This window comes from Cariama cristata, unplaced genomic scaffold (assembly GCF_000690535.1).
Source record: "Cariama cristata isolate BGI_N322 unplaced genomic scaffold, ASM69053v1 scaffold37159, whole genome shotgun sequence".
Lineage (NCBI taxonomy): Eukaryota > Metazoa > Chordata > Aves > Cariamiformes > Cariamidae > Cariama > Cariama cristata.
The window spans coordinates 918-13895 of NW_009638061.1; the positions used below are offsets into that span (position 1 = coordinate 918).

Below are 12978 nucleotides of genomic sequence, written 5' to 3' on the forward strand. Positions count from 1 at the left end.
TCTACAGGTATTACAACAAAGTTAACATTTCAAGAATTGACAAATGGAGACATCCTTTTGTCCCAGGCATTCTGGGAGAATCACGAACTCCTGTGCCTGGTCCATTATTAAAAAAAGTTAATATTTATCACTAAGTAAAATTAACTGCAAATTTTGACATACGAAAACTTCTTTTCTCCTTATTTGAAAATATCTCCTTAATTTGGTCAAATCCTGTGATATGCCAGAAACTACAAAATCAAATTCTTGCAAGAGAAGTGAAGAGTGTATCCAGTTTTGTGTGATGGAAAAACATTTTCAAATCTTCATTATATTCCAAATATAAAATCAAACATTTAAGCCTGAAAAGCTGCTAAAGAAAAAAAACCCAACTAATTCAGTGTTCTTCAGCATATCAACTTTTGCAATAACACAGTATGTTTGCCGACTTAAAAATGTTTATTCTTTAAAAAATTAGTTGCTTTTTATACAGCTATACAAAGTTTGTAATGTTTCTTTGGCAATGGGATATAATGGAATTTTACAACTATATAAAAAGTTTCCTTTGCCTAAGAAACAGTATTTACTGTGTGTACATATTTGACTGACAAAGCAAGTTTTCTACTGTCCAGCACCCTAGTTGATAAAAGTACAACTATCTCAAAAGGGATATTACAGGATTTCCAAAAAACAACCTCCGGTGGATCAAAACACTCACAGTATCGACGGCCTTCTGCATACAATTGTCCTTACAACTTGAAGCAATTATCAAATACAGTTTAGCAATAAGAAAAATCCTTTCAGTGATGAAAAAATACTTAAACTCCATCGAAGTACTGCTTTATAATTAACTATACATAAGAAATTACTTATCCTTCTGTCTCAAATATATTTAATGCTCACTGTTTTCAAAGATGGCCATTTTTCAAAAGTAACTGCATTACACCCCTTTGAAATTAAATAGTCAAATCCCAGTGCTGGTGACAAGTATACAGCAAATTAACTTCATTCTTTGCAGAGACTGAAACTAATTCTCTGGATCAAGAAGATCTAGACGTTCACCCGGTTTCAGCTGTCTTGTAGACTATGCAGCAACTTTGTTGTCTTTCTAGAGGGAACAACAGTACAATGTTAAAATTAATTTTGCAAAACAAAAATCACAAGTTAATCTGGGCAACAGCACTGGGAGAAGATGCATGGTGATGGTTACTTCCAACCTTCTGCAATCAGAAGGCAGACCTCCCGGTGTGATCAGGTTCGCACCCGGTCAAAACACCCTCAGCCTGGCACTCACTGAAGCAGCTCGTCACTTTGACTAGATGCACGGCACAAATCCTCGCCCTTTACACCACCTCCTACGTATCTGGAAGGCTGCGAAATTCTTTCACTCAGAAATTCAACACTTTGATCTGCAACCCCTCATTTCAATTCATCCTCAGGTACCAAAAATTTCTTTAGGTCGCAGGACTAATCATTGCAAGCTAATGAAGGAATAACCGAGGGACAGTCAGAAATCTTCTGTGATGAAAAAAGGCTTCCCCCTCTTTTTTTTTTTTTTAATTATTTACATCTTCAAACAGAAAACAAAGGGTTTGTGTTGCGAAAGTCTTAAATGCTTATGCGGTAAAGTACCAGAAAAGATTCTTCTGTCCCCGTCAGAATTGGAAAAGCCTACATTTACTTGCACCAGTCTGGTTAACGGTATTTGTTACTGATTCTAAACCCTATGCCGGTATTATTTCTGTTCCTTAACAAGCTAACATTCAAGTTGAATATAGACGCTTAATGCCAAGAAAAATGGCTTGCATTGAAATTGTTAAAAGATTTTGGTTTTGAGGGTAACTGAGCTCTGCTGATTTACATAATCTGCACAATTAATGAGCTTTCGTAAAGAGGAGAATTTACATTGTTTCCCAGAAAAAGGAAGTGCCCCATAGATTCCGCTACCCCAGAACGCATCACTTCCCTAGCTGGGGCTGACAAGTAATTTTGTCCTCACTCTGAACAGCTGGTAGGGAGAAGAGTTAAGATCTTCAACAGAAAACACAGAAATGGCTACCTTAATGGCGTTGCAAAAGCCACAAATTGCGTAACTACACTGTAAATGAAGATTCTGCTTTTTAGCCACCATAGCTCTTACAGAACAAGTTACTATTTCTATCAGGTGATTATGAAAGTATGTTTGCACGTCAGGTTACTTCAGTTAGCAAACTTAAGTGGTAGCTTGTGCATAATGCTTAAAGGAACTTTAAGTTTCATTCATATTTAACAAAAAATAAAGTAGTAGTACTCATTTTAATCTTTTAAAAATACTTTCTCTACGGGATGGACAGGTCTCTTCTTTTGATGCTTTTATGCCCCATCTCCCACAGCTCCTTTTTACTGAATGACTGGCCAAAAAAAGTCAATCCTGCCTTAGCTTTCACAACAGCTACTGGATCTAATTACGAAGTTATAGTTTAAAAGTAACAGGACCTTACAGAACTTAAATATTTTTATCTTCCTTTTTGCAAAGGGTCATCACCATGCTTCAGCACCTTCAATTACTCTATTTCAGGGGTTATACAGGATCTTAGAAGTCCATAGGCTTTGTGCCAACTCACTCACAAAAGAACTGAAAAAAGTTTATTGCATACTAGAAACAAGTGAAATTATTTCCTCTCAATCTTTAGATTTCACCATATTGCTTAGGAAAATGCTTGCAAGTCATATTTCTAACACTAACACTTGTACTAAATCTGCAGAACTTTTACTTTTTTCTCCTTCCCTCTCCTCCAATTCCAGCTACAGAACAAATATTTAGGGCATGTGAAGAAAGGTAGCTTTTAGTTTTGGTTGCTGTGGATAGTAAAATGATGCTATGTAACCAAAATTTCAGCATTGATGGGCTTTCAATCAAGTAGCTCAGAGTACCTGCAAAATACTACTCAGGAAATTCTAGTTCAACATCAAATCTAAAAGTATGTGGTTTTTTACCACTAGTTTCCAACAACAGTGGATCAGGTCATAGTAACATTAGATATATTTTACCCTATATTCAAAGTCAGCAAACTCCCTGCCTCCACGACCTCCTCTGAATCCACCACGAAATCCTCGGGGGGCAGCGAAGCCACCTCTTCCACCTCCTCGTCCTCTTCCACCTCGGAAGCCAATCCCCCCTCTGCCTCTATACCCTCCACGGCCACGATTTGGACGCAGTGGTATTCCGAAGGTCTCTGCATTTAATCTTCTTTCCTCAGCCCAGGTGGGTCGTCGTTCTCTGCCACACAAAAGGAACAAGGATTGTTTTAAAACACACTTCAGAAGGAAGATTGCCTGGCCTAGTTAGAATCACCAGAAAGCCCATGAAATGAAAAATGATACATTAATCACATTGTAAATCTCCACATTATCCCTTCTGCAAGAATCTAGGTGTCTGCCACAATTCATTTAAGTCAACGAAAAGGGATATGTTACAGTATCATTAATTATGTATTAATAATGCTGTAGGAGATTCCCATACAGAAGGAAACAGCCTGTATCCTCTGCACAGAGCGTCATATAATTAAATTAAAGCTGTCTGCAGTTTAAAACAAGAAACAAAAAGTAAGGGTTCACAGTTACAGATGTTATTTCATCTAGCTGTCAGTACAACAGAACAATCCCCCGCCCCGGTAACTCAAAATAGGTCAGCAATCCACATAATCTTGTCGAATGAAAAGGCAACTGCAGAAGATAAGCTTGAATTTTCCTGAAATGCTACGTTCCCATTCAAGCAACACTACTGGCCAAGATGGTTACGTGATCTACTTAGAAACCATTACCAAAGCACAGTCATAACTGATTTAACCGAACTGCTAATTTAGTAGCAAAACAAATCAAAACCCCCAAATCTGACAAGGAGATTCTAGAGTACGTACACTAAGTTCTAGAAGAATGGTTCTAAAACAGTATTTGAAAATGTCTTCCTATTAATGTATTGCACTTGCCCACAAAGAAATTTTGTGCTTCATATTCCTGTTTTATTTTTGCCCACCACACGTGGAAATAAGCTTTGCTCACTTTCAATTCAGAGTCGATTGTAATGAGTAGTGCTGACACTACCTTATGACATAAACACACATTAAGTAGACTAAAAAGCTTCCCCTTGCAGGCCATACCTATTGTCATCACAGGAGATGTTATCAAAGAAGGATTTGGTTTTGTCATAGTAGCAGTTGGGTCCAAGTGGATCTTCCTCATCTGCATTGCCTTCGCTATTTTGGGTATCAACACCTGAGTCACCTTTGTCTTCTCCATTTACAGGCTTCTCTGGTTTCTCAAGTTTATCTTCTGGAAAATAAAAGTAAAACAGAAGCCTTCCAGACCATCATACTGAACAAAATAGCACTGTTAACTTATACAGACAGACAGAAACTACTGAATGCTGAAAAGTACAAAAATCCCTCCAAAATTTAATGTAGAAGTCAAATAATTCGACACAAATTCAGATGTTTTGCTGCTGCTGTCTGGAGATTTGATATCCTCTATATTCTCTGTGGGTTTAATTAACAAAAAAACCATGTGGTAGAATGGATTTGACAGCCACCTATTTTCTATTCTTCTAGCTACCTCCTTTCCAGACTTAAAAGCCTCACTCAGTCAGTTCCTCATAAAAGCCATTTCATGGTTTTGCTCATCCCTGTTGCCCTTCTCCTTCATCTTCTGGCTTTGCTGTTATTTCTTTGAGACACAAGGTCAGCGTTCAAGATATCATGCCACAAACTGACTTTATAATATACTTCTTTCCTAATAGTGCCTGAAGTTTAACTTACTGTTTTGAATGGTACTGAAAAAGAAGTTGATGGTTCAACAGAACTAAATTCCTAAATGCTTACAGCTTAAATCTCATGATGTTGTGCATAAACCTCAGATAACCAGCTCAACCTTTCCACGACATACACAAAAACTGCTACTCTGTCTCAAAATATTTCTATAGCTCTTTATGGTTAGCTTTCCCTTTCCTCTTTACTATTCTAAAAAAAATTAGTATCAACAGCAAACTGTCAACTCTTAAAAATGATCCAGAAAGAGGCAAGCACCAGAGAACAAATCATATGGGACTCGACTGGTGGTTTTTCTCTACACTGAAATCTGACCATTTATTCCTACCTTTTGTTTCTCAGCTTTTAGCCAATCATTTACTGAAACAGGGAACTTCCTATTTTAACCTGTAACAATTTTGTCCAAAAATAGTAGCAGCAGAGTAACTAACAGGTGGCTGGTCACAAGAGAATGATGTAATTAAAACAGAAACCTGCTGGAAAACAAAATAGAAGTATGGATTTGAACTACTCCTGTGTTTCCTTGGAAAAGGGTAAAAGCAGAGAAACATGAGAAACTTTCTTAAACTGAAACTCTTGTGCATCCTCCAGCAAAGGTCTGATCCCAAACTCATGTTTTTGTGATTGCTTTTGGTCTATTAATAATCGAAAACACAAAATACAGGTTTTCTTTTATTGCATCTTTTCCAGAACTCAAAAGTAAACTCACGCTGTCGGGACTTCTGCTCAAGTAATCTGCATTTTTAAGCAACAGACTTGTTAGAACATGATGTATAATATTTGCTAGTTAAAATTCTTTCAGAACACAAATATTGACCCAAGTATTTAATTAAACAGATGATCCCAGTTTACTTGTTCATTGACTTTTAAAAAAGTGTTTTTTTTTTTTTAAACGACTGCAAACAAAATTTAATAGGATATGCCCTTTAAAAGTTGTTCTCCAAGGTAGGAGTAAAACAGCAAGACACAGTTTTTCCATGCTCAAATCTAAAGCAAAAATTGGTTTACCTTTTAGTTTAAGTTTATTATGAAATTCTCTATCAATTTCCTCCTTGTTGAATTGTGCATTTGCACTTTCAAAGTCAAAGTCCTTCTCAAACTTCATTGGACCATCCCTTCTAATACCAAACCTTCCTCGACCCCCTCTGTGACCTCCACGGCCTCTCCGTGCTGAAGGTCCACCTGGAACTGAAAAGAGGGAAATTCTGTTTGTTTTTATTTAGTGGATTGTTTTTCCTTTGAGGGTGCTGAGGGTGGTTGTTTTTTTGGGTGGGGTTTTTTGTTTTGTTTTTTTAATTCCTGGGGTAACAGGTTTGGACTTCATGCATCCTCTTCCTGCAGCACGTCTGTTGTTAAAAGTCATGTCGGAGCAGCTTGTAATTTGTAAATTCACTTATAATAATTATGGCAGTGACACAGAAAGCATAACAGTACTAAACTTGGGTACTAAAGACTTCTAGAAGTCACTAAAAGCTTTCAGAAGAAGAGTTGAAATGTTAGTGGCTTTTCAGTGAAGTATTCTCATAGAAAAGTAAGAGGTTTTATTGCATGCTGTTATGTTTATAAATCCACGAATACTCATCTTAATATAGAGCAACCAGAAGAGATTTTTCTTTTTAATGTTGACTTTTTGTGCTTGTATTATTCTGACCCAAGGCAAAGTTATTGTTACTCACTAGAAACAATTATGTGAAAGTATTCTAAATACGTAAATTCTTTATTACCGTAATCTGAACTGCAAGATTTCTGGACGTTAGAAACAAAGTCCTAGCACTTCGCAGACTATACACAGTGCTGTATTTTAGCAGACTTTTAAAAAACTTATTGAAGTCTGAAAACAATTATAGCTATTTCTCAAAACAAGATTTACCAATTTGTCGTTTGTTTTCATTTCTGAGTTCATTTTCTGATCTTGAAACCTTGTGTGCTTCAGCTAAAGTTGGAAATAAAAAAATTATTTGTTTATCCAATTAGGTATTTTTGATCATACTTTTGTATATAGTTATATAGCTCAGATTTCAAAAGAATCCAAACCTATAGAAGTAAAGTTTAACTCATAAAAGGAAAAAAAAAAAATTAGAATATATGCTTGACTTTAAAAAGAAATATATATAATCCAGGTCTCTGCTGGCCAGTCTACCAGTAATGGACAGCAGGAAACTCCTAAACATTGCCCTTAAAAGGAGCACTTCATATGTATATGGAAGAAAAGCAGCCGTATGAAAGTTATCCAAAGCTACCTCGTCTGTGCTCTTGATTCTCTAACGATTTTTGGCTAGCAGACACCAAAGGTCTAGCTGGTACAGGACTCCTCCCAACTGGTGCCGGAGTAGGCAAGTGGGCTGAAGCTGTTTGTACTGCTTGTTCCATGGTGGGGCTCCTTCTCAAATGATCTATCTGAGGGCTCGAACGACCTGGGAAAAAGACAAAACCAAACCAAAACCCAAAGAGTTATTTCTCATCTACAAGTTTGAATTACTGGTCTCAACCAATCTAGACTGACAGATTTCACTGTCTTACCAGTCAACACAGCTGTGTCCAAAGAAGAAATAAATATTTCTGCACCCTCAGATCCACTAATCCAGAATGAAGGATATTTAGCAATTCCCCTTCCCCCAGTCTAAAAGAAAAAAATGGGTAGGACAATTAATCCCTACCAACCCATCCATGATGTGCATTTAGCTATGGAATGAAATTTTTTGATTGGAGGTAAAAATACTCTTTCTGCCTCCCTGGAAACGCAAGTGGAAAACGACTGTTCCCAAAGGCAGAGATATGATACCAAAATTTCTGCCTCCCTGGAAACCCAAGTGGAAAGTGACTGCTCCCAAAGGCAGAGACATAGTTCTGATACCGAAATTTCGTTTCATCTAGCGCACTCTGTTGTATGATCACCACTAAATAAATGAACATTGATGGCTAGTGCCAGGCATAATGCAGATGAAGGAGCTATGAAAGCTTCCCCACAAAGTACCACTCATACATTTCAATTTGCAGCATGAGTGACTGGAGCCAGAAGCATGTTTAGAACAGAGACATTTGATCCGGCCAGACAAGTTTATGACACCATGTAGGTAAATCTACTAAGAAATTAGAGTAAGACTCAGCAAGTAAAACAGAAGAGTAACATCGTATCCCATAAAAAAAGCTAAACAAATTAAAAAAAAACCCCACACCACAAAACAAAAAATCAAATCCAACCACACCACACTTAGAATCTACAAAGATGACAAATATTTTTAAAAGCAAACACACACAGAAAAAACTTTTTCGGGTCCCACAGGAAATTTTGTGGCAGAATGTATGTTAATCTGGAACATACATCATATGTTAAGCCCAAGAAACATACAGGTTTTAATTTCACCTATAGAAAACCAAGCTAATCTTTCAGCAGAAAAACAGTAAATGCTCAGCATACTTTTTTTCCCCCTTCAATTAATGCAACAAAGTAGAACCTATTTTTGGTAATCCACTCAACTAATTCTAGAAAGCACTCCTCATTGGTATACAAATCTCAGCTAGAATTTAGTGAAAAAACTGTTTGCTGTAAGTAAAGTATTTTGCCTTTTAACACAACTGCATAAACTTAAAAATAGCATTAGGAATATGTTTTTGCACATACTTTTACTCACAGTGTGTAACTGGAAGAGCAGGAAATAGTATCTTTTGGATTTTGAGGAACAATCTTAATACATTTGCATTAAAAGCAAGGGTGAGGTGCTCAACATTTAGTTTCTTTTTTCTTTGCCACTCAAAAAGCATCAAGAATTTCCTTTTTGCTTTTACTTTCTTTTTCCAGTATTACAGAAACTACCCAAACAGTTTCTATTACTATTAAGCTGACTTAACTGTCATGTCACTATCTCTACAGGCAATCAGGTCTGTTATTAGTATTATTTATGTAAATATACATTAACAAAAAATACTGTTAGGAATAAAGATTTTAAAATTGTACGTTGATGGACTTCACAATTCAATCAGCATGAAGTATCTTTAGTTTTGTTGTGCTATCAATAAAACTAGATATTAAATTTCCATCTGCACCTATTTGCTAACATTATTCGACTGAACTAAGTCCTACTCCTCAATACAGATGCTTTAAGGATAATAACTGCATTGCTAACAGTTATCTATGCAGCATGCCAAGACGTAGGAAAACATATTTAAAGAGCAAGTAAAAAGCCTCTCAGTGCTTTCTGGTTTTTATACTAAGTGTTTTCAAGACAGAATTCAGCTGTTTGGTTAGCATTTCTCACAACCACCTAAGTCACAGGGGCACGATTGGTCAAAAAAGATCAGAGAGTCATTAAAAAAGATTTACCTTGAGACATCTGTGTTTTTAGTGATCTTGCATCTGTTGTAAATGCAGAACCAACTGCAGTGCTTTGGGACATGCTAGCACTGGCTGAAGAGTCTGTTCCAAAAGATGTTAAAGAACCTCCTGCTTTGAAAGAAATAATACAGTTGTAAAACCTGATTTTGACTTTTTTCTGTATTTTTTTTTTAAATCAGCCCTAAATGACTAGCGAAACCATATTAGGCAGTTATTCTAGAATATACTTAAGTCTCCCCTTCCCATACACTTCAGTGTATACACAGTTCAACGTAATGTACGTATTTGTAGTAAGTTGGTTAAACTATAATATCTTGATGCTTTTTATCTAAAAAGAGCACTGCTAACTTGAACATAACAAGTATTAGCATAGCATAGTCATGATAGCATCTTACAAAGTAATAAACAAATGTTGTTGGTATGTATTTCCACTTAACATGTTTTAAACAAAAATACGACTGTCACATCTTATTAACTGATACCAAATTATGGCCAATGCTACAGATTTCCTTCCACATGGCTAACATTTTCAGTACCAGGAGTAACACTGCTGCTGTAACAGTTACAAGAACGTTACTTCCTAAGTGAAAAACTAAAAGGTGAAATTAAAAACTTTTAAAGGAGGAATGAATGTTGGTTGGTGAGTCTCGGAGAGCATCTGCAGTATAAAGGAGCAACTCACTCACGCAGCTCACAAATACTTAAAGCATGTACTTTATGCCAAGCTAACATCTCACAAATAGCTGGAGGACTCTGCTGGCACACAGATTGCTGAATAACCCAAACCACTGGTTAAAGCACGCACCGCCTGGTCAACCTGGGATACCAGATGTCAACATCACAGCTATGGGGCTTTTGTGGAGGAGCTGCCCCTACCACTTGTGAAACAGAATGAATACATGATGAATGTAATGAATATATATGAAATAGAATAAGTTAATGAATATGGGAACCTTTCCTCACTCGTCCCTCTGAGACAGGGTGTTTAGTTCTCAATCATAATTGCTTCGATTTGAGCTGCAAAGACAATGAAAAACTCTACTTTAAGCTAAACTGTGGGACTGATACAGACTGAAGACTTTGGATCTGCCCTTAGGATAAGACATTGATGGAATTATAGCACTGATCACTGTGTATGCACACACATGCAACTTCACTTACAGGAAAACACCAAATAATAAAAATGAACATACCAACTCCAACAGCGCCGAACTGCTGCCCCACCAGCGGGCTTGGACTAAACTGACTGTACGCAGGCATTCTGCCAAAAGGACCATAGGACCCCACAGACTGGAATGAAGATGTAGTTGAAGAACCTAATGAAGACTAAAGACAAAACACACTTGCAGAAATTCATGTTTACACAAAAAGTAGGAAATAGTTCTGCAAGGCAAGAAACTCTAAAACTATTTGTTAAATTCACCCTGACACCACCACTGTGGCTAATACGTACACAAGACCTTAACATTCATAAAGTTGCTTCCTTTAATATCAGAATTTAACCGCTTTAACACGGAAGACAGCACAAAAGTAATAAATTACACACATTACTCTACATGAAAACTCAAAACAGACAACAGTTAGCAGAAAACATTTTCACAAGTATGTATACACTTTAGAAAGCACTTTTACTCCTCCAGTATCGCAAAATTGTGAAAAAAGTACCATAAAATTTTACACTCTTTTCCCTAGAACCTCAGATACCAGACTCTTTTGTCAAACACATGTATAAGCTTTTGTTGGCAAGCTCGGAAAATGTTGTATCTTTTTCCCTGAAGTTTCAAAAACTACTGGAACAGTGAAAGACCCAAACGTACTGGAGGAGGGTGGGGTTCTTACTATTATTGGGGTTAGCAGTAATGCAATCCCACAGCTCTCAACTACCACTGACAGAAGGAGTTGCACCAAATTTAGCAAAAGACCTTAGAGGATCGCAAGGGCACTTTGTAAGGAAGTATCAAGAATTTTATCTGATGGAATAGTTAAACATTAGAAACGTAAACACTTACACGGAATTACCAAGTTCTGTTTGGACCAAGAATTTCCATCTTGCTGTCAGGGATGATTTTAAGACACCCCACAAATACAATCAACAAGCCAACAAATTTCAGAGATCAAAAATAACTATTTCTGTCAGTCTATCTACTATGAAATAACAGATGAATTAACCCCGAAGGCTTCAAGTTGTAAGTTGCTTTCCCTTCTGCAACCAAATATTCCCTTTTTAAATAACCACCTTTTAGCATGAAGCCTTTTTAAAAACATATAGCTAGATGAAACACTTTTAAAGTCACAGTCAGCAAAAAAAGTTGAACATTAAAATTCAAAAGAAAACAAAACAAACAAACAAATCAATAATGATTTGGAGAGGTTTCAGCATCTACTCCATTTGACTTATACCAAGTCTGATCTTTCCAAGAAGTCTTGCATATGTGTCCTCCTAAGCCAAGTACCTTTCAAAAAAGGCATCAAGGTCTACCAAAAGTCATTAGCTGTTTTGGAAAAATTGGCAGCTTTGGTATCCAGTGCATTGTGCTAGAGTTAGATTTCAACCGTGATTTTCACAGTTGAAGATATGATTCAAAAGAGGAAAATGTTTCCAGATCTCTTTACATTGGGTTGTGAACTTTACAGCAACAAACATTTTAAGCACTCAACTAGAGAGCACTTAAAGCTACCAGGTTATACCTTCACCAACAAACATGTAAAAATGTGTTTTGACTTACCTGAACAATAGCAGGGTCCTGTGGCAAAGAACATTGGGGCTTTGGTGGCTCACAGACAGTTAGGTCTTTAATGTCACTGCCACGGAATATAATATACTCAAAGACTTCATCACGAGGTGGTATAGGTCTATCAGTTGGTCTATCTTCTGTACCAAAGGAGCGAACTGCAAAATTGGGAAGGAAGGAAAAAATAAAAACATTCCACATTCAACAAAAAGCTTTCAAACATACTGCAGAGACCAACAGCTTTAAATAAAAAGAATAAAATTTTGTTGAGCAAAACAACTTATTAAGTAGGCAGCATACTCTTTGCCATTATCAACTGCTCAGACATAAACAAGTAACTTGATCTTACAAATTTCAGTTAAAAATCAAGCAGAAGGACATCTCTTCTATTCCTTACTGAGACATCACGTATGCCATCACTCACATGTTGAGTATTTTGACTGTTTTGTGAGGATAAGGGGAAGCAGCAAAGCAGTTTTTTGCCAAGTTAACACTTTCTGGACATTATAGTAACAGGAACGCCAACAAAGGCTGGTAAGTCAGTCCTGTGAATCAGGGACTACATGAGTTTACATACTTCATATTGTGCACTCGCAAATCAGGGAAAAAAAAAATGCTACTACTACTAGAAACTAGAATATTAAGAATTACCAAAAGCAAAGTATTTCTTGACAGATTCAAGGTCTGAATCGAGATTTAAGTAACAATTAGGAATTGTGTGGTACGTATATACAATTTTCAGTAAGCAAAATGCATTCTTCTTGCTGTTGTAAGGCTCATATGATCTCTATCAAATTAAGTAAACTCACTGGGGCCTAACTATCTTCCTAAGTAGGCCTGCATAGTGTGCAATGTACCAAGACATTAAATTTATCTGCATGTACTTAGCTGAATTCCAATAGTTTTCAGGTTGCACAGTGATGAAGCTTATCGTACTTTTCCCTTTGCACTACATAAAATCACCACTACTGTATATGGACAGTATCACTTTACTTTCACTACCGTCTCAAAGACTTTTGCTCATGCCAGGTGAATTTAAAGTGAAACAAACAGAGCTGAAGAGATACGTCTCCAAGAGCTACAGTTTTGTAGGCAAAACCTAAACAATGAACTGAAATCAGATGGGGGGGGG

The 12978-nt window shown here is 36.7% G+C and overlaps 1 protein-coding gene across 1 annotated transcript; it reads right to left on the reverse strand.

Moving 5' to 3' along the window:
• Positions 1 to 419: 419 nt before the first annotated feature.
• LSM14A (LSM14A, SCD6 homolog A (S. cerevisiae)) lies at positions 420 to 12004 on the reverse strand (the record flags this gene model as incomplete). Its single annotated transcript, XM_009708578.1, has 9 exons — positions 420 to 1087; positions 3010 to 3238; positions 4119 to 4290; positions 5790 to 5969; positions 6652 to 6714; positions 7022 to 7195; positions 9103 to 9225; positions 10308 to 10440; positions 11841 to 12004. Coding segments are annotated over 9 exons (1262 nt in total), but the record flags the coding sequence as incomplete, so codon positions are not given.
• Between the last annotated feature and the right edge of the window lie 974 nt (positions 12005 to 12978).